This window comes from Gossypium raimondii, chromosome 13, assembly GCF_025698545.1.
Source record: "Gossypium raimondii isolate GPD5lz chromosome 13, ASM2569854v1, whole genome shotgun sequence".
Classification (NCBI taxonomy): domain Eukaryota; kingdom Viridiplantae; phylum Streptophyta; class Magnoliopsida; order Malvales; family Malvaceae; genus Gossypium; species Gossypium raimondii.
This window is the reverse complement of record NC_068577.1, coordinates 46,106,105-46,125,147: the sequence shown is the minus strand read 5'-3', so window position 1 is coordinate 46,125,147 and position 19,043 is coordinate 46,106,105. Positions and strand designations below refer to the sequence as shown.

The 19,043-nt window shown below is 34.7% G+C and overlaps 1 protein-coding gene and 1 long non-coding RNA gene across 2 annotated transcripts; both read right to left on the bottom strand.

The window, feature by feature from the left end:
- Window positions 1–11,027: 11,027 nt before the first annotated feature.
- On the bottom strand, window positions 11,028–11,667 carry LOC105781624 (uncharacterized). Its single transcript, XM_012606146.2, has 2 exons — window positions 11,431–11,667; window positions 11,028–11,324 (listed from the first exon to the last, which is right to left on the bottom strand). Exons 1-2 carry the CDS (start codon window positions 11,665–11,667, stop codon window positions 11,028–11,030), a joined length of 534 nt encoding a protein of 177 aa, XP_012461600.2.
- A 616-nt stretch (window positions 11,668–12,283) lies between these two features.
- Window positions 12,284–16,064, bottom strand: LOC105783070 (uncharacterized). The gene is made up of 3 exons (XR_001129984.2): window positions 15,791–16,064; window positions 15,320–15,358; window positions 12,284–15,201 (listed from the first exon to the last, which is right to left on the bottom strand). It is a non-coding gene; the product is annotated as an uncharacterized LOC105783070 (long non-coding RNA).
- Between the last annotated feature and the right edge of the window lie 2,979 nt (window positions 16,065–19,043).

The window sequence follows — 19,043 nt, the reverse complement described above, 5'->3', positions numbered from 1 at the left end:
CATGAGGTATTGACGGTGGGTTTGAGAGTGGAGAAGAGGTGGTAATGATGTGATGGTATGGTGAGGAATGGTGGTGATATTTGAGGCAAATAGTGGTTCCGCTTAAAACTGCTCATGGGTTAGGTCGTTCACTCAAGTTCAAATGTCTGCTCAAAAATGAGAGGGTTTGGACAAATGCGATACTCAAAAAATAGGTTTGGGTAAAATTTAAAACTCATTTTCTATATGGGCTGAGCCTTAGACAAGATTTTTTGCTCAAGCCTAACCCGGCCTAAATATATTATGTCTAAAAAATATTATATTAATTATATATGTTAAATAATAATTATATATTTATATTAAATCACTAACCCAATAACAATTAAACCATTACCCAAAATCTAAAAAAAATTTACTCAACTAAATAACCTAACCCAAAATATAAATTTTAAAAAATTATATTTAATACAATAAATATTATTATATTTATTTGTGTTTTTTAATAAAATAAAACATTTCTTATATTTATGGTAATATTTTTTAATATAACTACTTTTTAATGTATTTTTAATGTGTTAGAAAAGTTTCATTTTAGCATTTTTAATGTATTATATTTTTTAAAAATATTTTAAATAAAAATAATCTAAAAAACTAAATATAGGTGGGCCAAGTCGGGCCCGGATTTACCTTTCTTAAATTGGACTAGACTTGGGCAAAAAAGTAAGCCCATTTTTTGGGTTGGATCAATCCCGAACTCGAAAAATTGGTCTAAATTCTTTACATGAGCTCAACCTGAACCCGATTAATCCTGGCCCATGAGCACCTCCAATTTAGCTAGTGATGAGTTATGTGAGTATGGTGACGGAGTGGTGGTTGAAATGATAAAGATGAAGAATATGGGAGATATTTTTAAACCCTTAATGATATGGAATTTAAAATATTATGTAGAAATTTTATAATTTATTTATTAATTATAAAATGCCAACTTAGACTTTTGTTAATAGAAATATTAAGTGATTAAAATGAAAAGAATAGGAGTGCCTAAAATGATAAGAAATTTAAGTGCTTAAAATGAAAATTTATAAAAATTGAGTGACTATTTATATAGTTTACCTTAAAATTTTTATATTGATTTTTGTATTTTTATTAAAATTAAATAAAATAGTATTTAGAAAGGTTCAAAACGTAGACACGTGAATCATATGTTTGGCTCTACTCTCATATTTTTGTATTCATTATTATTTAATATATATTTAATTACCATTGCTTTTAATTAGCAGTGATGAATGTATTAAATTTTAATGGATAGAAAATAATGGACCAAGTCCTAACTTAGTAACAAAGACATGTAAGTAACATTTTTTAAATTTTGTATGTAGGGTTAATGTATTAGACTTACTTAGTGTAAGTAATAACTCTTTTTTTGGTAAATAATAAAATGAGATAACTATATTAAATTAAAATGAACAAAAGCACCATAAGCCTTGTCTTTTTCAAGAGTGTCAATTAACTCCCTAGGCTTATCTTCAACCACTTGTATACCCTCTTTCCCATCAGAAGACATCTTAGCTATAAGACTGGCGACTTGATTACTCTTCATAGGCACATGCCTTATCACCCAAAAATTTCTACTCTATAGCACCTATTGAATTCGCCAAAGCAAAACCGAATTCGACGACACAAAGTAACCTTCTTAGATAGCTTTGACCACCTCTAAGCAATTAGTTTGAACCAAAGCCCTATCATGCCCTTTCTCTTATAACAAGAGTAAACCATCCCAAATGCCCCATAACTTAGCATCAAAAATTGAACAATCACCCAAAGCATGATTAAAACTAACAATCCAATCCCCAAATTGGTCTTGCAACACACCGCCAGCAAAGGCGGACCCTGTACTTACATTCACCGCACCATCAGTATGTAAATAAACAAAGTTACCTAAAAATGATTGACCTTGAATACCAATACGCTTACCAGGTGGGCTATTCTTATGTGCAAACAAAAAATTTTGAGCCCAGCTTAACAAAACTTTAAAAATCTTAGAAGCATTCCAAGACAAGCCTTGGAATATGAATAAATTTTTATTCTTCCAAAGACGCCACGCAATTAGGCCAAAAAGGCAAGGCCGATCAACATTCGCAGGAAGCAAACCCAATCTAAAAGATAAATTAGAAACTAGCCATTCAACAAGATTGCTAGAAAAAAAACAGTTACTTTGACTTACGGGCACCACTTGCAACCAAACCTCTTTCGCTGCAGTGCAATCTCTAAGAACATAAAGAATGTCTTCTGAGCCATGACCGCAAATTGGACAAGAAGGATCTTGTCCAATTCCACGCCTAACTCGTTCCATGTTTGTGAGTAGTCGTTGCTTAAAGACAAGCCACATAAAGAGACAAACTCTTTGTGGTCCTTGAAGTTTCCATATAGTTTTCCAAGACCCATCTCTAGGATTTCAAGAATTATCTCGAATCATGTGATATGCACTCTTAACCGAAAAAGATCTGGTAGGGGTACGACTCCAAGTAATCCTATCCTGACCCACTGAAAGATGAGGAGGTAGGATACTCACTATGTGCTTAACAATAACTTCTAACATCCACACATGAAACAAATCGAGATTCCAAACACCTTTTTTCGTTTCCATCTCATTAAGCCTGCAATCAGATTCCATGTGAACATACGAAGGAATTTGTCTTATCAGAGGGCCTAAACTCACAACCTAAGGGTCCTTCCAACATCGAGTTGATCTACCATCCCCCACAGACCATACTAGATTGTCCCGAAGTAAGGGCCAAACTTTAGAGAGAGCCCTCCAAAGAAATGAACCCTTACCCCTCAAAACACTATCCGACATAATGCATTACCATTCGAAATCAAATTAAACCTCAATTTCATCAGAAAATATTTGTTCTAATCCTCCAAACAGTGAAGCCCAAGACCTCCACAAAAACGACACTAACAAACTGAATCCCAGTTAACTAACATTAATTTATTCCTTCCATCGTAGATCCCCAGATAAATTATCTAGCCAAACACTCGATCTCCTTAAAAATACCTTTAGATATCATTATAAACTGCATAAAGTAGTTTGGAATGGATAGAAGCACAGATTGTGCTAAGGTGGCTCTGTTGAAAAAATCCGATTTGAAAATGGCTTTCTTGCATAGCGAAAAATTAAAATTTTAAAAATCGACCCAATTTGTGATATTTATAGCAATAAATCTTGAACCGAAATCATACATGTGTTTTGGATAGCGGATCCTTGACGTTTTTTGACTTTCAACCAAACGATCATCTTCATTATTCTCGTACCACGAATTGCTTCGAGTGTGGGCTCGAACCAATTGAATCAAAACACAGGATTAGAAAATGTTTTCTTTTATCTTTGGGGTGAAAACGAAAATTCCCTCTTTTTTAATAGAAACCAGTAAAATTGTTATTTTGGAAAAATATATTCAATAGTTGAGAATAAATTCTCTCTATTTTTCGGTAGAGTAACAATCTCTCCAAGTTATGTAAATAGCTCTACCGGTGCCATCTATTTATAGGGAAAGAATGGAGAACTGTTGTTGAATTGTAGAGGTTTATTTCAAATAGAAAAACAACTTCCTAGTCCAACTAGGAGAAGATGAGCGGCTAATAGGGTGCGTTTCCCCTCATATGTATTGGGCCCAATTATATATGCTTTATGGACTTTTAACCTAGCACTTTATAATTTAATCTAACCTAATACATATTTTTCTATTTTTCAAAATAAACATTAATTTTCTAATTAAATAATTTTCTAATCCTAATTTTACCCCGATAAAAATATGATAATTTTACCCTTGATAAAAATTCCAAGAAAATATATTCAATATTTCACAACTCAACTTTTCACTATGACCGAATGATTTATTTTCATTTTCGTGCTTTAAAATTGCTTAAAAATATAAACTCCTCCTTCCGATCATTTCGAGTAATCCATATATATATATATATCTATATATATATATATATATATATATTTGCAAATGGATCATTTCTCATTTCCATTTTCATTTCTATTTTTTGAGAAACTCACATTCATTTTCAAATGATTCCATTTCTCCATTTGGGAGAAAACCATAGTCATTTTTGAATGTTTTCCATTTCTCTGTTTCTATTCATTCTGTTTATTTTGATTCAAACATGCAATTTATTTCTAGTTTCATCGAATTGGCAAAGAACCGATTGGACATATGTAATTAGGACTCAAATGATTTGTAATTAAGTTTCGGCTTTTCGCCTATTAATTATAAACTCATTTAGTTACAAAGTCATTCCACTATAGTATCGTAACTAAGCTCTCCCTAACGACATACCATTACGAAAGCAATTATTCAGTGATTGTCTAATGACCTTTTCATAAGTGTGTTACCCTCATAATATATCCTTAATCTCTTTGGGATAATGTTCGTTCTCCCAATATGATCCTATTTTATCTTATGGTAACCATTACATCTTCCTTCATGAAAAGTCAATCACCATCAAATAGTGATCAAGTCATCCATCACAAAGATGAACGACTCGTGACCACATTTACTTTTCATCAACCATGAAATGCCTATGAGAGGATATCATTTACCCATGTATCGAGCTATGAATTCCACTGTTGTGAATGGTGCTACATATTGCAGAAGTTGTACATCCAATGCACCATTTTTCGGTTCCTTATCTATTAGAACTCAGACTTTTACTTGCATCAAAGTGTACGAGTCACGCATACATAGTCTACCATCCACTCAAGATTTTGGTGTGTCACACTATTAACGTCACAAGTTAATAGATCCATAAACGAATTCAGGATCTATTCTACTTGGGTCTAGTCTGATGTATTGTCAGTCCAGTTAGTTATATCTATGTCTTTATCTTCTGGGAGTCATCCGCTTCAATGTCCAAGACAAAGTATCTCCCTAATTTGACTTGATAGATGGTATATTAGTCTTTCAATTGGTTTGCTTATTTCTGATTAAACTAAGGACATGTCTTGGTTTGTATACTAATACAAATTGTCTTTTTATATTACGATTCAACCACGTAATATCGTTGAATATTAGTTAAACAATAAACTACCAATGAGCAACATTTGCTTCCATTTTGCTTTGTGTGCAAAAACCATGTGAGGAAAATATACAAAGTATTGATGTAATTCATGAATAGTTTTATTAACCAATCTATTCGAAAAATTATAAGTGTACTTAGACGAAAATACTACCCTTAAAGCACCAGATCCAATAGACTCCCCCAGCTAGAGGCAACTGTGTGGCATCCTAACTGTTGACACCATTTTTGAAATAAAACAGGGTCGACTTAGATTTTGAAAATGAAAACAAACATGGGAGTCGCCACCAATCTTTTTGATGAAGTATGATCAGGTCATCTCGGAAAGTGGTTGTTTTTAATAAACGATTTGATTTTATTAAAACAATGATTTTGGTCCACGAAATTTAGATAAAAAATGGGTTCGGGAGTCGGTTACGTACAAGGAAGGATTAGCACCCTCGTAACGCCCAAAATTGGTACCTAGTTGATTAATTAGTGTCTTAGTGTCAGAAATTTGAGAACTCTAAAGAGGTTTTGAAGATACGATCCTTTGTCGAAATGCAAAAAATATTTGAAAAGAAATAGGGCATACTTCACGTTAATCGAGAAAAAGAATCGCATCCCGTAAGTTAGGATACAATATCTTGAAATCCTGATTCGAGAATAAATGTCGAAAAATTCACTTATTCGAAAGAATATTCGATTATCTCGGGTTTAGAAAAAGGAATCATGTCCCGTAAGTTAGAACAAGATCTTTTCATAATTCCCGAGATCGTTTAAAACTTGAGTTTGAAAAGATTTGTGTATTTAGATTTATTGTGAAAATCAAAACTCCAGTAAGTTAGGGTACGACCTTCTCGAATCTAAACACGAGATTTTCAATCTAACACGAAATAGAAGAAATGAAACACGGTGTCAATATGCGTAACAAAACAAAAATGAATGCGATGATGTAAAATAATACGAGTAATAGCAACAAAGGTAAGATAAATAAAAGGAAAAATCAATAACATACGACATAGCAAAGGTATACAAGCAAATAAAATTAAAGCATTCTTTCAAAACAATAATGAAAATGAAATAAATAAATAAATAAAATGAATAAAAATGTAAAAAGGTATATACGTGTGTGCATAAAATTATGAAAATATGAAAACTCTATGTACGTAAAAATATATGTAAGTATGTATGTATACATATATATGTATATAAAGTTATGAAATATAAAAAAATATAAAGGTGTATATATATGTGTATTTATAAAATTAAAACGTATATATATATATATATTATGCACATGTATGCATTGTAAAATATATAAAATATATGTACACACGAATTATAAACTATAGAAAATGCATAAGAAAAATATAGATTTTAAAATATAAAGAATATGTATAAGTATATGTATATATATTTATAAAAAAGGATACATGTAAGTATGCATATATAAAAAATTTAAAATGTGCATATAAATACATACATATATATAAATTATAAAATATATAAAAATATAAGCGTATATATGTATGTAAATATTAAATATGTATATATGTGTATATATAGAGAGAGAGCAATTATAGAATAATAACATAATAAGACACATATATTTAAAATTTACATAATAAGTTATGATGATAATAACAATAATATTAATAATAATATTAATACTAATAATAATAATTTTAGTAATAATAATAACCTAATTAGTTTAATAATAATAAAATAACAATAGAAAAGGATTAAATTAAAAACAAATAGAAATTTAGGGACGAAATTGAAAATGGAAACAAAGCAAAGGATTAAATTGTAACGCGCGTGAAAGGAGGGGAACCAAATGAGAAATTATTCCAAATTTCAAAACGACACCATTCCAGGTGTTTTTCTTTTAAAACGGTCTAAGGACCAAATTAAAAAAACTAAAAATTTTGGGCAAAAATTAAAAAAGAAAATAGGACCCAATTGTAACCAGCCTCAAAAGCGAAAGGACTAAGGACGCAAATAGCCCATTTTGTCTAAAAACACGCAAATCCTAGGCGGTTCGGGTCGGGTCGGATGGCTCAAAACGACATCGTTTTGGGGTTTAAGGATGCCGACCAAAACATCGTCGTTTTGTTCGGCTATTTAAGCCAAAAAATTTCCAAAAAAATCGTTTCTTTCCTTCCTCTAGAAAAAAAACAACAAAAAACCTCTCAAGCCCTCTCTCTCCCTCTGGGCACTAGCCCAAAATTCGGCCATCGGCCCCGGCACCGCTGTATGTGGCGGCCGAGAAGCTGAAAAGCTTCCCTTTTTTCACCGAGTCGCCCTCTAACTACTCCAGTATCCCGGCGTCGTCAAATAGGTAAAAAAACTCTCTTTTTTACTCATTTATACACGTACGAAAAAAATAAAAAAGATAAAAGAAAATATATCTATATTCGAAAAGAAACGAAGAAATCACATTGAGTCTTTTTTTTTTTGCCTTATTATTTCTGAAAATGTTCGCACAAAAACCAGGGGAAGAATAAAAAATTACAGAAGGGTTCGACTTTTATAGCCAATTCCCCTTTTTCTTTCTGTTGTTGTCTCTTTTATTGTTTTGCAGGCACTCGATGGCGCATGTGGGCAAGTGGCGGTGGTGGGTCGGTGGCAAAGGTGATAAAAGAAAGACGGTGGCAATAGTCAGAAGACCTAGGTGCGGCGCACATGGGGTTTTTTTTGCTAATTGGTCTTTGGGTTAGTTTAGGTCGTTGGGCCAGGGTGTTTGGGCTTATAATTGGGTCTGTTGGGTATTGGTCTTTGGGTAGGTTTTAGGTGGGTTTTGTTTGGGCTGGTCTGTTTATTATTTTTGGTTTCTTTTCTTGTCTGTTTTGAGTGCGCTGGGCCCGGGCTAAATTGGGCTTGTACAGCTGCCCCTCTTTACTCGTTGTCGTGTAACGGGAACAGAGTAAAGACTAAGAAATACCAGTTTTGCCCGGTCTCGTCGATTCTTGACTTGTTCTGGTGCCTTTCTTCTTCAAGTAGCCTTTTTCCAGTCCACTTTGTCTTGTTGCTTCAATCCATTCTACTGCACTTCAAGAAGATACAGCTTGTAGCTTCAATCCACTCTGCTGCAACTTCAGAAGGACGAAGTACATGGTTTTAGTCTGCTCCATTGCAACTTCAGGGAGATTAGACTTGTTATGATCTGCTCTACTGCAACTTCAGAGAGATAAGATCGGTAATTTATAGCTTTAATTCGTTCCACTGTAACTTCAAGGAAATAAGATTTGTTATCTTCAGTCTGCTCCACTGCAACTTTAGGGAGATCAGATCCATCATTTTAATCCGCTCCACTACGACTTCAGGGAGATAGGCTTGGTTTAGTCAGTCTACTACACTGCAAATTCAGGGAGATAAGACTCGTTGGCTTTAATCTGCTCCGCTACAACTTTAGGGAGATGAGCTTTGCCATCTTCAGTTTGCCCCATTACTGCTTAGGGAGACAGGATCTGCAATTTTCAACCTATTCCACTACTGCTGAAGAAGATAGGACCGATGGCTTAAATCTGTTTCCCTACTACCTCGGGAAGTTAAGATTCACCGTCTTTTATCTGCTCCACTACTGCTTAAGGAGACAGGATCCACAACACTGCCAACTCCACTGCTGCTCAGGGAGATAAGGCCGGTGCTTTCGATCTACTTCACTGCCAGTATAGGAAGACAAGATCTACAATCTTCTTCAATCCATTCCACTACAACTTCAATGGTATAGGGTTTGTGGTTTCACCGATCTATTCTAGGGAACATAACCTGTAGAATCCATTTCATGGGCCGATTTATGCCTAGTGATGGATGTTATGATCAGAATAAATCAAAATCTCCTCATTAAATGTATATGCATGCATACAAAATGCCATGAGAATTATCCTTTAACGACATTATTCAATGTTCATTGAAAATTCATCAGTGATGTATCATAGAGTCTTCTTGCTTGAGTGGTACCTTTGACAAAAACCAAGGAAACATTCAGTCAGTAGCCTCGAGGTTCAACTATTCTTCTAAGACCTGAGTTTTGGGTTATCTTTTCTTTATTTGTATTGGCAGTTTACACCACTCTTTGGGTGTCACGACCACATGCTCATACAAGAGTATGGAAAGTTTTCCAAAAAACCTCTTCTTATTGCCTGGCAAGCGAAGCTTTATCACTGGCATGATAATAAATGTTTCTGGCTACAAAATCCAAAGATATAGTCTTAATCTTTTAGACCATTTTCACTTAAACGTTTCAGCCATTAAACCTAGTGCATTCTAAATAATAGTCCAGTTTTAGGTTCCTGTATTATTTAGAAACTTCCAGAGTAATATACAAAACTTCTTTTACTTGAATATTATTAGTCCATTAATCATTATTTTAGTGGAAGATGCTTGAAAAAGATTAGTACAATGAGCAAGATGAAACTTTATTGAGATCAAAGCTCAAAATGAATAAATTGATCAAGATAGTAAATTTTGCTAAGATACAAACTGAATAAGATGAAAACAGGTGCATCAGAGATCGTAGCATGAGCTTCTCTGTACAAACTTTTTGAAGACCATTCTGAATTTGATATGTGTTTAGGGGATCTACAATACTTTGTCAATGCCTCAAGACGTCACCTACCTATTCCTGTTAATTCAAGTACAACAAGATCAACACATGGCCCAGTTTGATCGACATTTGAGCTATTCTGATTACCTCGTGCCCTATTCTGATATGCATTTGAGCCACCCTTTTCAGGTTTTCAACTGAAATCCCTTTTGGTCTCAAAGTGCCTTTTGCGATTTTTCACCTGAGCCTCTCCTCTTTTTTTTTTAGGATTCAAAGCGCCCTTTGTGGCTTTCACTTTGGTCCATTTATTTCTTCAGGTGAAGTATTTCTTATCTACGTCTGAGTTTACCGGATTTGGTAGGTTTTTACCATCCATCTCACTCAAGATTAAAGCTCCTCTAGAAAAGACCTTTTTTACAACATAAGGTCATTCCCAATTCGACATCCACCTATCTCTAAAGTCCTTTTGTAGAGGAAGGACCTTTTTCAACACCAGGTCCCCTTCATGAAATTCTATGGGACGAACCTTCTTGTTATAGGCTCGCGTCATTCATTTATGATACATCTGACCGTGACGAATAGCTTTTAGCATCTTTTCTTCTATCAGGTTCAACTGATCATATCGAGATTGAATCTATTCACCCTTATCTAACTTTAGTTCGGCTAAAACTCGGAGAGAAGGGATTTCAACTTCAATGGGTAAAACTGCCTACATCCCATAAACCAGAGAAAAATGTATTGCCCCAGTAGAAGTCCTAATAGATGTTCGATATGCGAGGAAAGCAAAAGGTAATTTCTCATGCCAGTCATTGTAGGTTTCAGTCATTTTTCCTACAATTTTCTTGATATTTTTGTTAGCTGCTTCCACGGAACCATTCATTTTTGGGCGAGATGGTGACAAATTATGGTGCCTAATCTTGAACTGACTACAAACTTCTGCTATTAAGCCGTTGTTTAAATTCAGTGCATTGTCAGATATAATTCTTTCAGGTGTCTCATATCGACATATAATTTTCTTTTTCAAAAACTTACTGCTGACTTTGTGACGTTAGCATATGAAGCGGCTTACGCCCACTTAGTGAAATAGTTAATAACCACAAAGATAAAATAGTGCCCATTAGAAGCCTTCGGTGATATTGGACCGATGACATCCATCCCCACATGGAGAAGTCATAACGTGAAGATGTGAAGGAGGTGCGTGTATTTTATCGCCATAAATTTGGCATTTATGGCATTTCTTGGCATAATTAATGCAATCTTTTTCCATGGTGGACCAATAATACCCGAATCTTATAATCTGTCTGGCCATTGTGAAGCCATTGGCATGTGTTCCACAAATACCTTCATGGACTTCTTCCAAGATTTTCTCGGCCTCCACAGCATCCACGTATCTCAACAATACTTGATCATTTCCTTTCTTATACAAAATCTCTCAATCTAGGACATAATCAATGGCCAGTCTCCTCAACGTCCTCTTATCACTCTCTGTCGCATGGCCGGGGTACTCACGATTCTTGATATATCGCAGTATGTCTTGATACCATGGATGGTCATCGTTTTCCTCTTCCTCAATATTATAGCAAGGAGTCGGAGTCTCATAAATACTGATTTGAATAGGCTTCATGTCTTTTGATTTGTTCACTTGGATCATAGAGGCTAAAGTGGCTAAAGCATCAGCCATCTGATTTTCGTCTCGTGGGAGATAACGAAAAGTGATACTGTCAAACTCCTTGATCAATTCCAGAACCAATTTTTGATAGCAGATTAACTTTGGCTCTCTAGTTTCCTATTCCCCTTGGAGCTGGTATATTACGAATGCAGAGTCTTCCGTATACTTCTAGTATCTTAATTGTTCGCTCTTTGGCTGCCCGGATACCGATAATACAAGCTTCATATTCAGCCATGTTATTGGTGCAATTAAAATCCAATTTACTGGTAAAAGGATAATGATCTCCATTAGGGGACACAAGGACTGCCCCAATTCCATTACCTACAGCATTTGAAGCTCCGTCAAAGTTTAGCTTCCAATGATGATTTTCCTGAGAATCCTCTTCAGCAGTTGCCACATACATCCAATCTTCATTCGGGAAATCAAAATTCAGAGGTTCATAGTCTTTTAAAGCTCTGCTAGCCAAAAATTCTGCTATCGCGCTCCCTTTGACAACCTTCTGATTTACGTAGGCTACATCAAACTCGAATAGCAGGATCTACCACCTAGCCATCCTCCCATTCAATGCAGTTGACTCCATCATATACTTTAGAGGGTCCAAGTTTGAAATTAACCAAGTCGTATGATAGAGCATGTATTACCTCAATCTCCGTGTCGTCCAGACCAAGGCACAACATAATTTTTCAATGGGCGAGTATCTCATTTCACAGTCAGTAAATTTCTTACTGGGATAGTATATCACTTTTTCCTTCCTCCTAGTTTCGTCATGCTGACGTAGCACACATCCCATGGAGTGGTCAAACACTGTTAAATACAGGATTAGTGGTTTATCTGGACTAAGTGGTGCCAAAACTGGAGCATTGGGTCTATATTCGCCTTTTTTCGCCGAATCGCCCTCCAACTACTCCAAGTATCCCAGAGTCATCAAATAGGTAAAAAAAACTCTCCTTTTTACTCGTTTATACACGTACGAAAAAAAATCAAAAAGATAAAATAAAATAGATCTATATTCGAAAAGAAACGAAGAAATCACTCTGAGTCTATTTTTTTTGCCTTATTATTTCTGAAAATGTTCGTACAAAAACTAGGAGAAGAAGAAAAAATTACAGGAGGGTTCGACTTTTATAGCCGATTCCCTTTTTTCTTTCTACTGTTGTCTCTTTTATTGTTTTGCAGGCACTCGATGGCGCATGTGGGCAAGTGGGGGTGGTGGGTCGGTGGCAGAGGTGATGCGACAAGGGCGGTGGCAGTAGTCAGAAGACCTAAGTGCTACGTACCTAGGGTTTTTATTGCTGATTGGTCTTTGGGTTAGTTTAGCTCGTTGGGCCAGGGTGTTTGGGCTTGTAATTGGGTCTTTTGGGTATTTGGTTTTGGGTAGGTTTTAGGTGGGTTTTGTTTGGGCTGGTCAGTTTATTATTTTTAGTTTCTTTTCTTGTCTGTTTTGAGTGCACTGAGCCCTGGCTAAATTGGGCTTGTACACTAACTACGTAGCTTTCCATGAACTGTATCCACCACAAATCTAAGGGTGCTATTGGTGACTAGTGAAAAAGAGGAACACCTAGGTACGAACCGATATTTTCCACTCTTTAGAAACCAAGCAGACTACTCATTCCATCCCTAGAGCTTCATCAACTTCTTTCGAGAAAAAAATATTTGTCTTCCTTGCGTTAATATGATGACCAAAAAAAGATCACAAAAACAATCCAAAATCTCTTTAAGAAGTTGGGCATGCTTCAAATTCGTTCTACTAAAAATAACCAAATCGTCAGTAAAGAAAACATGCGACAACTCCAGCCTTACTCTAAACAATCTGATAGGATGCCACTGGCCATTCAAAATTGTCGAGTGGAAACTATGTCCAAGCTGTTCCATACACAAAATAAATAAATACGAGGATAAAGGACATCCCTAACAGATCCCCCTAGTCGGCCTGAACTTTTGTGTTGGAACCTCATTTTGTAGAACTTATATGGTGGAGGTCAATATTGCAGACATAATAACCTTCCTCAGAAAGTCCGAAATACCAACAACTCTAAGCAAGGCACCGGTAAAGTCCCAACGCACTCAATCATAAGCTTTCTCCAAATCGATTTTAATGGTCATCCAAGATTTCTTATTATTATTGCCTCTCATAGAGTGAATGGATTCCTACGTAATGAGGATGTTATCCATTATTATTGAAAATTAGTCTACAGTAATACTAACCTTTTTGAAAATTATTATTGTAGTCAACGTGATAAGTAGTTAGTTCATAGTAATTTATTTGACTCTTCAATTTTATAAAAAGTTATTTTAGATTTTCGTTAATTTTTTTTGTCTTTTTAGCCATTGAACTTGTATTTTTGTCAAATCACATCAAAATGGATGAAAATGTTAATGTTTGTTAACTTTGTTGATGTGACATACATGTGGATTGCACGTAGATAACACATTAACATTTAATTAATTTTTTAAATTTAAAAAATTTATAATTTTAAATATTTTTAATGATTTTAAAATTTTAAAAATAGTTTTATTTTTTGAATTTTTAAATTTTAAAAAATAGTCTCGCCATTAGGGAAGTAGGATTCGCCATCAGTCTCCAACTTTACTTTGCTAACAATGCAATGTTAGATTTTGATAAATCTCGGAAACCTATACCGTCTTCATTCTTTGAAATACATAAGGATTTCCAAGAGCACCAATGCAACCCAATCTTTCCAGCTTTTTTCTATCACTAGAATCGTGCAATCACTGCTTTTAGTTCTCTACACAATGAACTAGGTAAAAGAAAACATGACATCGCACACATTGGGATTGCTTCCAACACTGGTTGGAAGAAGTAAAAAAGAAGTTTTCTCTCATCTCTGTGACAGGATGCCTATTAAAGTTAATATTTGGGCTAATCGTTATCTCTCCCAATGAGGGAAAGAGGTCTATATTAAGTCAGTGTTACAGGCTTTGCCTATCTATTCTATGTCCTACTTTTAACTTCCCAAAACTCTTTATCACAAATTAGAAAGAATTATGAATACGTTTTGGTAGCAGAAAAACGTTGTTCGTAAGGGTATGCATTGGTGTAGTTGGTCTGAATTAAGTAAACCTAAAGATCAAGAGGGAATGGGTTTTCGTGACCTCTGTAAGTTTAATATCACCATTTTGGTGAAGCAGGGTTGCCGATTTATAGTTAAACCAGATTCTTTAGTTGCCTGTATCTTTAAAGCTAAATATTTCTCGCATATAAGCTTCTGCTCTGCTCATTTGGGAACAAACCCATCATATGTATGGCGTGGTATTTTTGCAACTAGAAAGGTTTTAGAAGATGGTGTGGGCTGGAGAGTGGGCTTGGGTATAAATAACTTGATATGGAGAGATAGTTGGCTTCTTATATAGGCGAGGGGAATTAGTAACACAGTGGTTAATAATATAGTTTCTATGGTAGCAGACTTAATAGATCACAACTCAAGTTGGAAAGAGGAAGTCATTACCACTGTGTTTACTTTGGAGGAAGCTGAGGCCATCAAGTGTATCCCTCTCTCCCGCTCAGTTGACGAAGCCATGATTGTTTGGAGGGGTGATAGATTCGGCGACTATTTTATCCGTAGTGGTTGAGGAAAGCTCCCAAGATTACAGTGCAGTTTACAAAAAATTATGGCTCCTAGACATCCCTTCTAAAATTAAAATCACTATTTGGAGACTATTACACAATATGATTCCTACTGCCTATATCCTATACAATAGGCAAATTGTGCCTTCTCCTTTATGTCTAAGGTATGGCTCGTTTCCAAAATCAGCCATGCATGCCATTTTGAAGTATGGACTTGCAAATGAAGTATAGGGTCAATTGGGTTTACACTAGGTAACAGATCCTTATTGTGATAGTTTGTGGGATTAGATAGCTTATATTTTTCAGACGAATGATGTTATTGGCTGTAGTAAAATTCTGACTACGATGTAGCTGTTGTGGCATGCTCGCAATCAATTTGTGATGGAGGGTAAACAACAATCAGTTCAGGAGATAAGAACAAAAATTGAGAGCTTTATAATGGAGAGTTCAGTGATTAAAGAGAGATTACCTAAAAAGCAGAGATCCATGTCGTCCAAGTGGTTACCCCCTGAAAGCGCGGTTGTAAAGATTAATTTCGATGCAACATTTAAACAAAATCTACATCAGTCTTGCTCAAGTTTCGTCATCAGAAATAATTTAGGGCTGGTTATGGGAAGTGGGTCGATTCTGAATAGTAACGTTGTAGATTCTTTTTTGTCTGAGGCTTTGGCATGTCTTCAAGCCTTAACCTTTGCTAAGGAAATGGGGTTCTCATAGGTGGTGATTGAGAGGGACTCTAGAATAACTATAATGAAGGCTCGTAGAGGGATCACGAATAGATCTGTGATTGGAATTTTTATTGAAAATATTAGAGTGATGACCCTTAATTTTATTTATGTTTTATTTCAACATGCAAATCGAGATTCAAATACTATTGCTCATACAATTGCTAAAAATGGTTTTAAGCTGGGCAACTCTCATTTTTAGTTTGAAGATGTACCTCATAAAACTGTTGAGATGGTTGACAAAGATCGACGGTCATTACAGCTTCCTGAAGGGACTTGATTCGACGATTGCTTGCGACCTCTTGACTGGAATACGATCGAAGTTCTAGGTTTGGATGATTTCTATTTGGAGGAGAAGATGGAAGGTCTCCTTCTGCTGATGAATCATTTTCCTCTGCTCCGAGGGAGTTTTTATTCTTTTCTTTGGTTTTTGTTTTTATCCTTGCTATTTCTTGTTTGTTTCTTTATAGTTGTTTGTTTGTTCCCCATATGACTGAAAAGACAGACTTATATTTATGGGGGTTGTTGGATTTGTTTTTTTTTCTCAAATGTTAGTTTATTGCTACACCATCAATGACTATAAGATAATTAACCAATAATGTTAATAATTATATAATAAATTTTAAAATTTAATGATCAAAGCATAATTTTAAATAAATAAACATAAATGATTAAATTTGTATGTTGAGTATGACTCCTATTTCAATCAAATTTGAGAAATAATCTTTTAGTTAAACTTTGTTTATTTATTTCAATCAAACTCGATTAGTCTAGATTATTTTTTTTATTATTTGACCTATGAATTTAGTCTATAAATAGGTTCTTTTATAACCTTAGAAAATACACTCATTAGATATTAGAACTCATAACACTTTTGGAGATTTTTTTTGTTTACGTTTTGAGTGTTCTTTATTTTTCGGGTTTTGGAGTTTAGTTTTTATCTCCATCTTTGTACTCTTCATTCTTTTGCCATTATAATAAAATTATCTTTACCCGTGATTTTTTATCCTCTTTGGATGAGTTTTTCCACGTTAAATTTGTGTGTTCAATTTCTCAATTTCTTTCGCTATTTTTACTTGTTTGTTACTTAATCTGGTAGATCCCCAACAAGTGGTATCAGAGCTAGTTTAAATTTCGTAGATCAGCCCATTCAGAGATGACAACAACAAGATTTGACTTTGAGAAGTTCGATAGTGTCACGAATTTCAATCTGTGGCAAGTTCGGATGATGGTAATTTTAGTTCAGATAGCCTGAAAAAGGTCGTTACCGGGAAAAAGCCCGAGAATCTAAATCAGTTAGAATGGGAAGAGCTTGATGAAAAGGAATTGTCTGCAATCCAATTGTGCCTCACGAAAAGGGTATTGCAAGAGGTATTGATGGAGAAGATCTCATCTGCCTTGTGAAAAAGGTTAGAAACTCTTTATGCGACTAAGTCTCTAGATAACCATTTAGTGTTGAAACAACGTCTATTTATGTTTTGCAAGAATGAATGTGAGCTTCTTAGAGATCACATCAGTCAGTTTATTACCCTTTTCAATGATTTTAATAATGTTGAGGTTCAGATTGATGATGAAGATCAGACTATGTTATTATTCTGTTCTTTACCCCCTTCATACAAGTCTTTTAGGGAGACCCTGATTTATGGCAAAGACAAACTCCCTTTCAAGGATGTGAAGGGTCATTTGTTGAGTAAAGACACTCGAAAATTAGTTTGGTTCAGATAGCAAGGCAGATAGGCAAGCTTCCGTTTTGGTAGGATCAAAGAAGCAAGACAAAAGGTGTCGCTATTGTAAGAAGTTAGGTCACATCAAAGCATATTGTTGTAAACTGTAAAATAAAAGGGTTGTTGAGAGTAATGAGGAAGATGTAGCTGGTGCTAATTTGGCCGATGAAAGCGATGATGATTTCTTGTTAGTGTCAATGAGCGAAAGCTCCGAGCTTACGTCCAAGTGAATCCTAGATTCGGGATGTTATTTCCACATGTGTTCTAATAGAGAATGATTCTTCGCATACAGTTCGGTTGAAGGTGGAGTTGTGCATATGAGAAACGATTCATCAAGTAAGGTAATTGATATTGATACTGTTAAAATTAGGACGCACGATGGGACGATTAGAACACTCTTAGCTGTCAGGTATGTACCTGAGTTACTAAAGAATGTCATCTCCTTGAGTATTTTAGACTCGAAAGGTTACAGAATCAACATCGAGTTGAGTGACATTAAGGTGTCTCGTAGAGCTCTCATTTTGTTAAAAGGTAAAAAAATCGGTAGTCTTTATATTCTGTAAGGTTCTACAGTGATCGATGAAATCGGACGTCCTTCGTCTGTTACGGAGTCGAAGTTAATTCGTGTGGAGCGGAGGTAACTTGGTCATAGGAGGGAAAAATGTATGACCGTTTCGTTAAAGAGAGGTTCTCTTTTGGATGCATATTTTGAAAAGTTAAGGCACTATGTTCGTAAAAATCAAACCCGGGTTAGTTTTGATTTGGCAGTGTACAAGTTGAAGGCTAAAAGTCTTCCAGTTTCTAAGCAAAGATTCGACTCAGTTAATTCCCTGTATAGTTCAAGATAGGCCTGTGGCGCGCTATGGTAAAGATGACATTGTGGAAATATGAGTCAATGTGGAGATTTGTTGAATATGACACATATTTCGGTCAAATTTGAGAAATAATCTTCCAGTTAAACTTTGTTTATTTGTTTAAATCAAACTCTAATTAGTCTAGATTATTTTATTATTATTTGACCTATAAATTTAGCCTATAAATAGGTTCTTTTACAACCTTATAAAATACATCCATTAGAGATTAGAACTAATAACACTTTTGGAGAATTTTTGTGTTTACGTTTTAAGGGTTCTTTGTTTTTTTGAATTTCGGGGTTTAGTTTTTATCTCCATCTTTGTACTCTTCGTTCTTTTACCATTATAGTAAAATTATCTTTACCCGTGGTTTTTTATCCTCTTTGGAGGGGTTTTTATACGTTAAATTTGTGTGTTCAATTCTCAATTTCTTCTATTATTATTACTTGTTCGTTAGTTAATCGGATCTATCCCTAAATTGTACATTATATTTTTATGTTCACAAAATTTTAAAATTTTATAAAATTCATCAGTGTTACAATCTTTTACACATATTATAAGCAAGGATATATTTTGATAATATGAATAACATCATAACTTTATGTATTGATAAAATATTATATTTGTTGATGTGAGTGGAGTGTTTGGGAGAGTATTTTTCTTTTACATTTTCAATTGATTTACAAAAGTAGATGACTGTCAACTTATATAACTGTTTCGTGATAAATTTTTTTGGATGGTTGAATTACACCTGTTAATGGTTGAAGCTACTTGTTTAGGTCTAAATATTTATTTAAAAAATAGGAAGGTTTAGATAAAAATATGAGGTTTGAAATGATTTGGGTAAATTTTAAGGCCTGCATTTTATATGAATTGAGTCTTGGGCAAAA

Coding starts and splice junctions, on each gene's coding strand:
- LOC105781624 (XM_012606146.2), bottom strand. CDS start 11,667: ATGTATGTGGCAACTGCTGAAGAGGATTCTCAGGAAAATCATCATTGG. Junction 11,325..11,430: donor GAACAATTAAGATACTAGAA/GTATACGGAAGA, acceptor GAATTGATCAAG/GAGTTTGACAGTATCACTTT.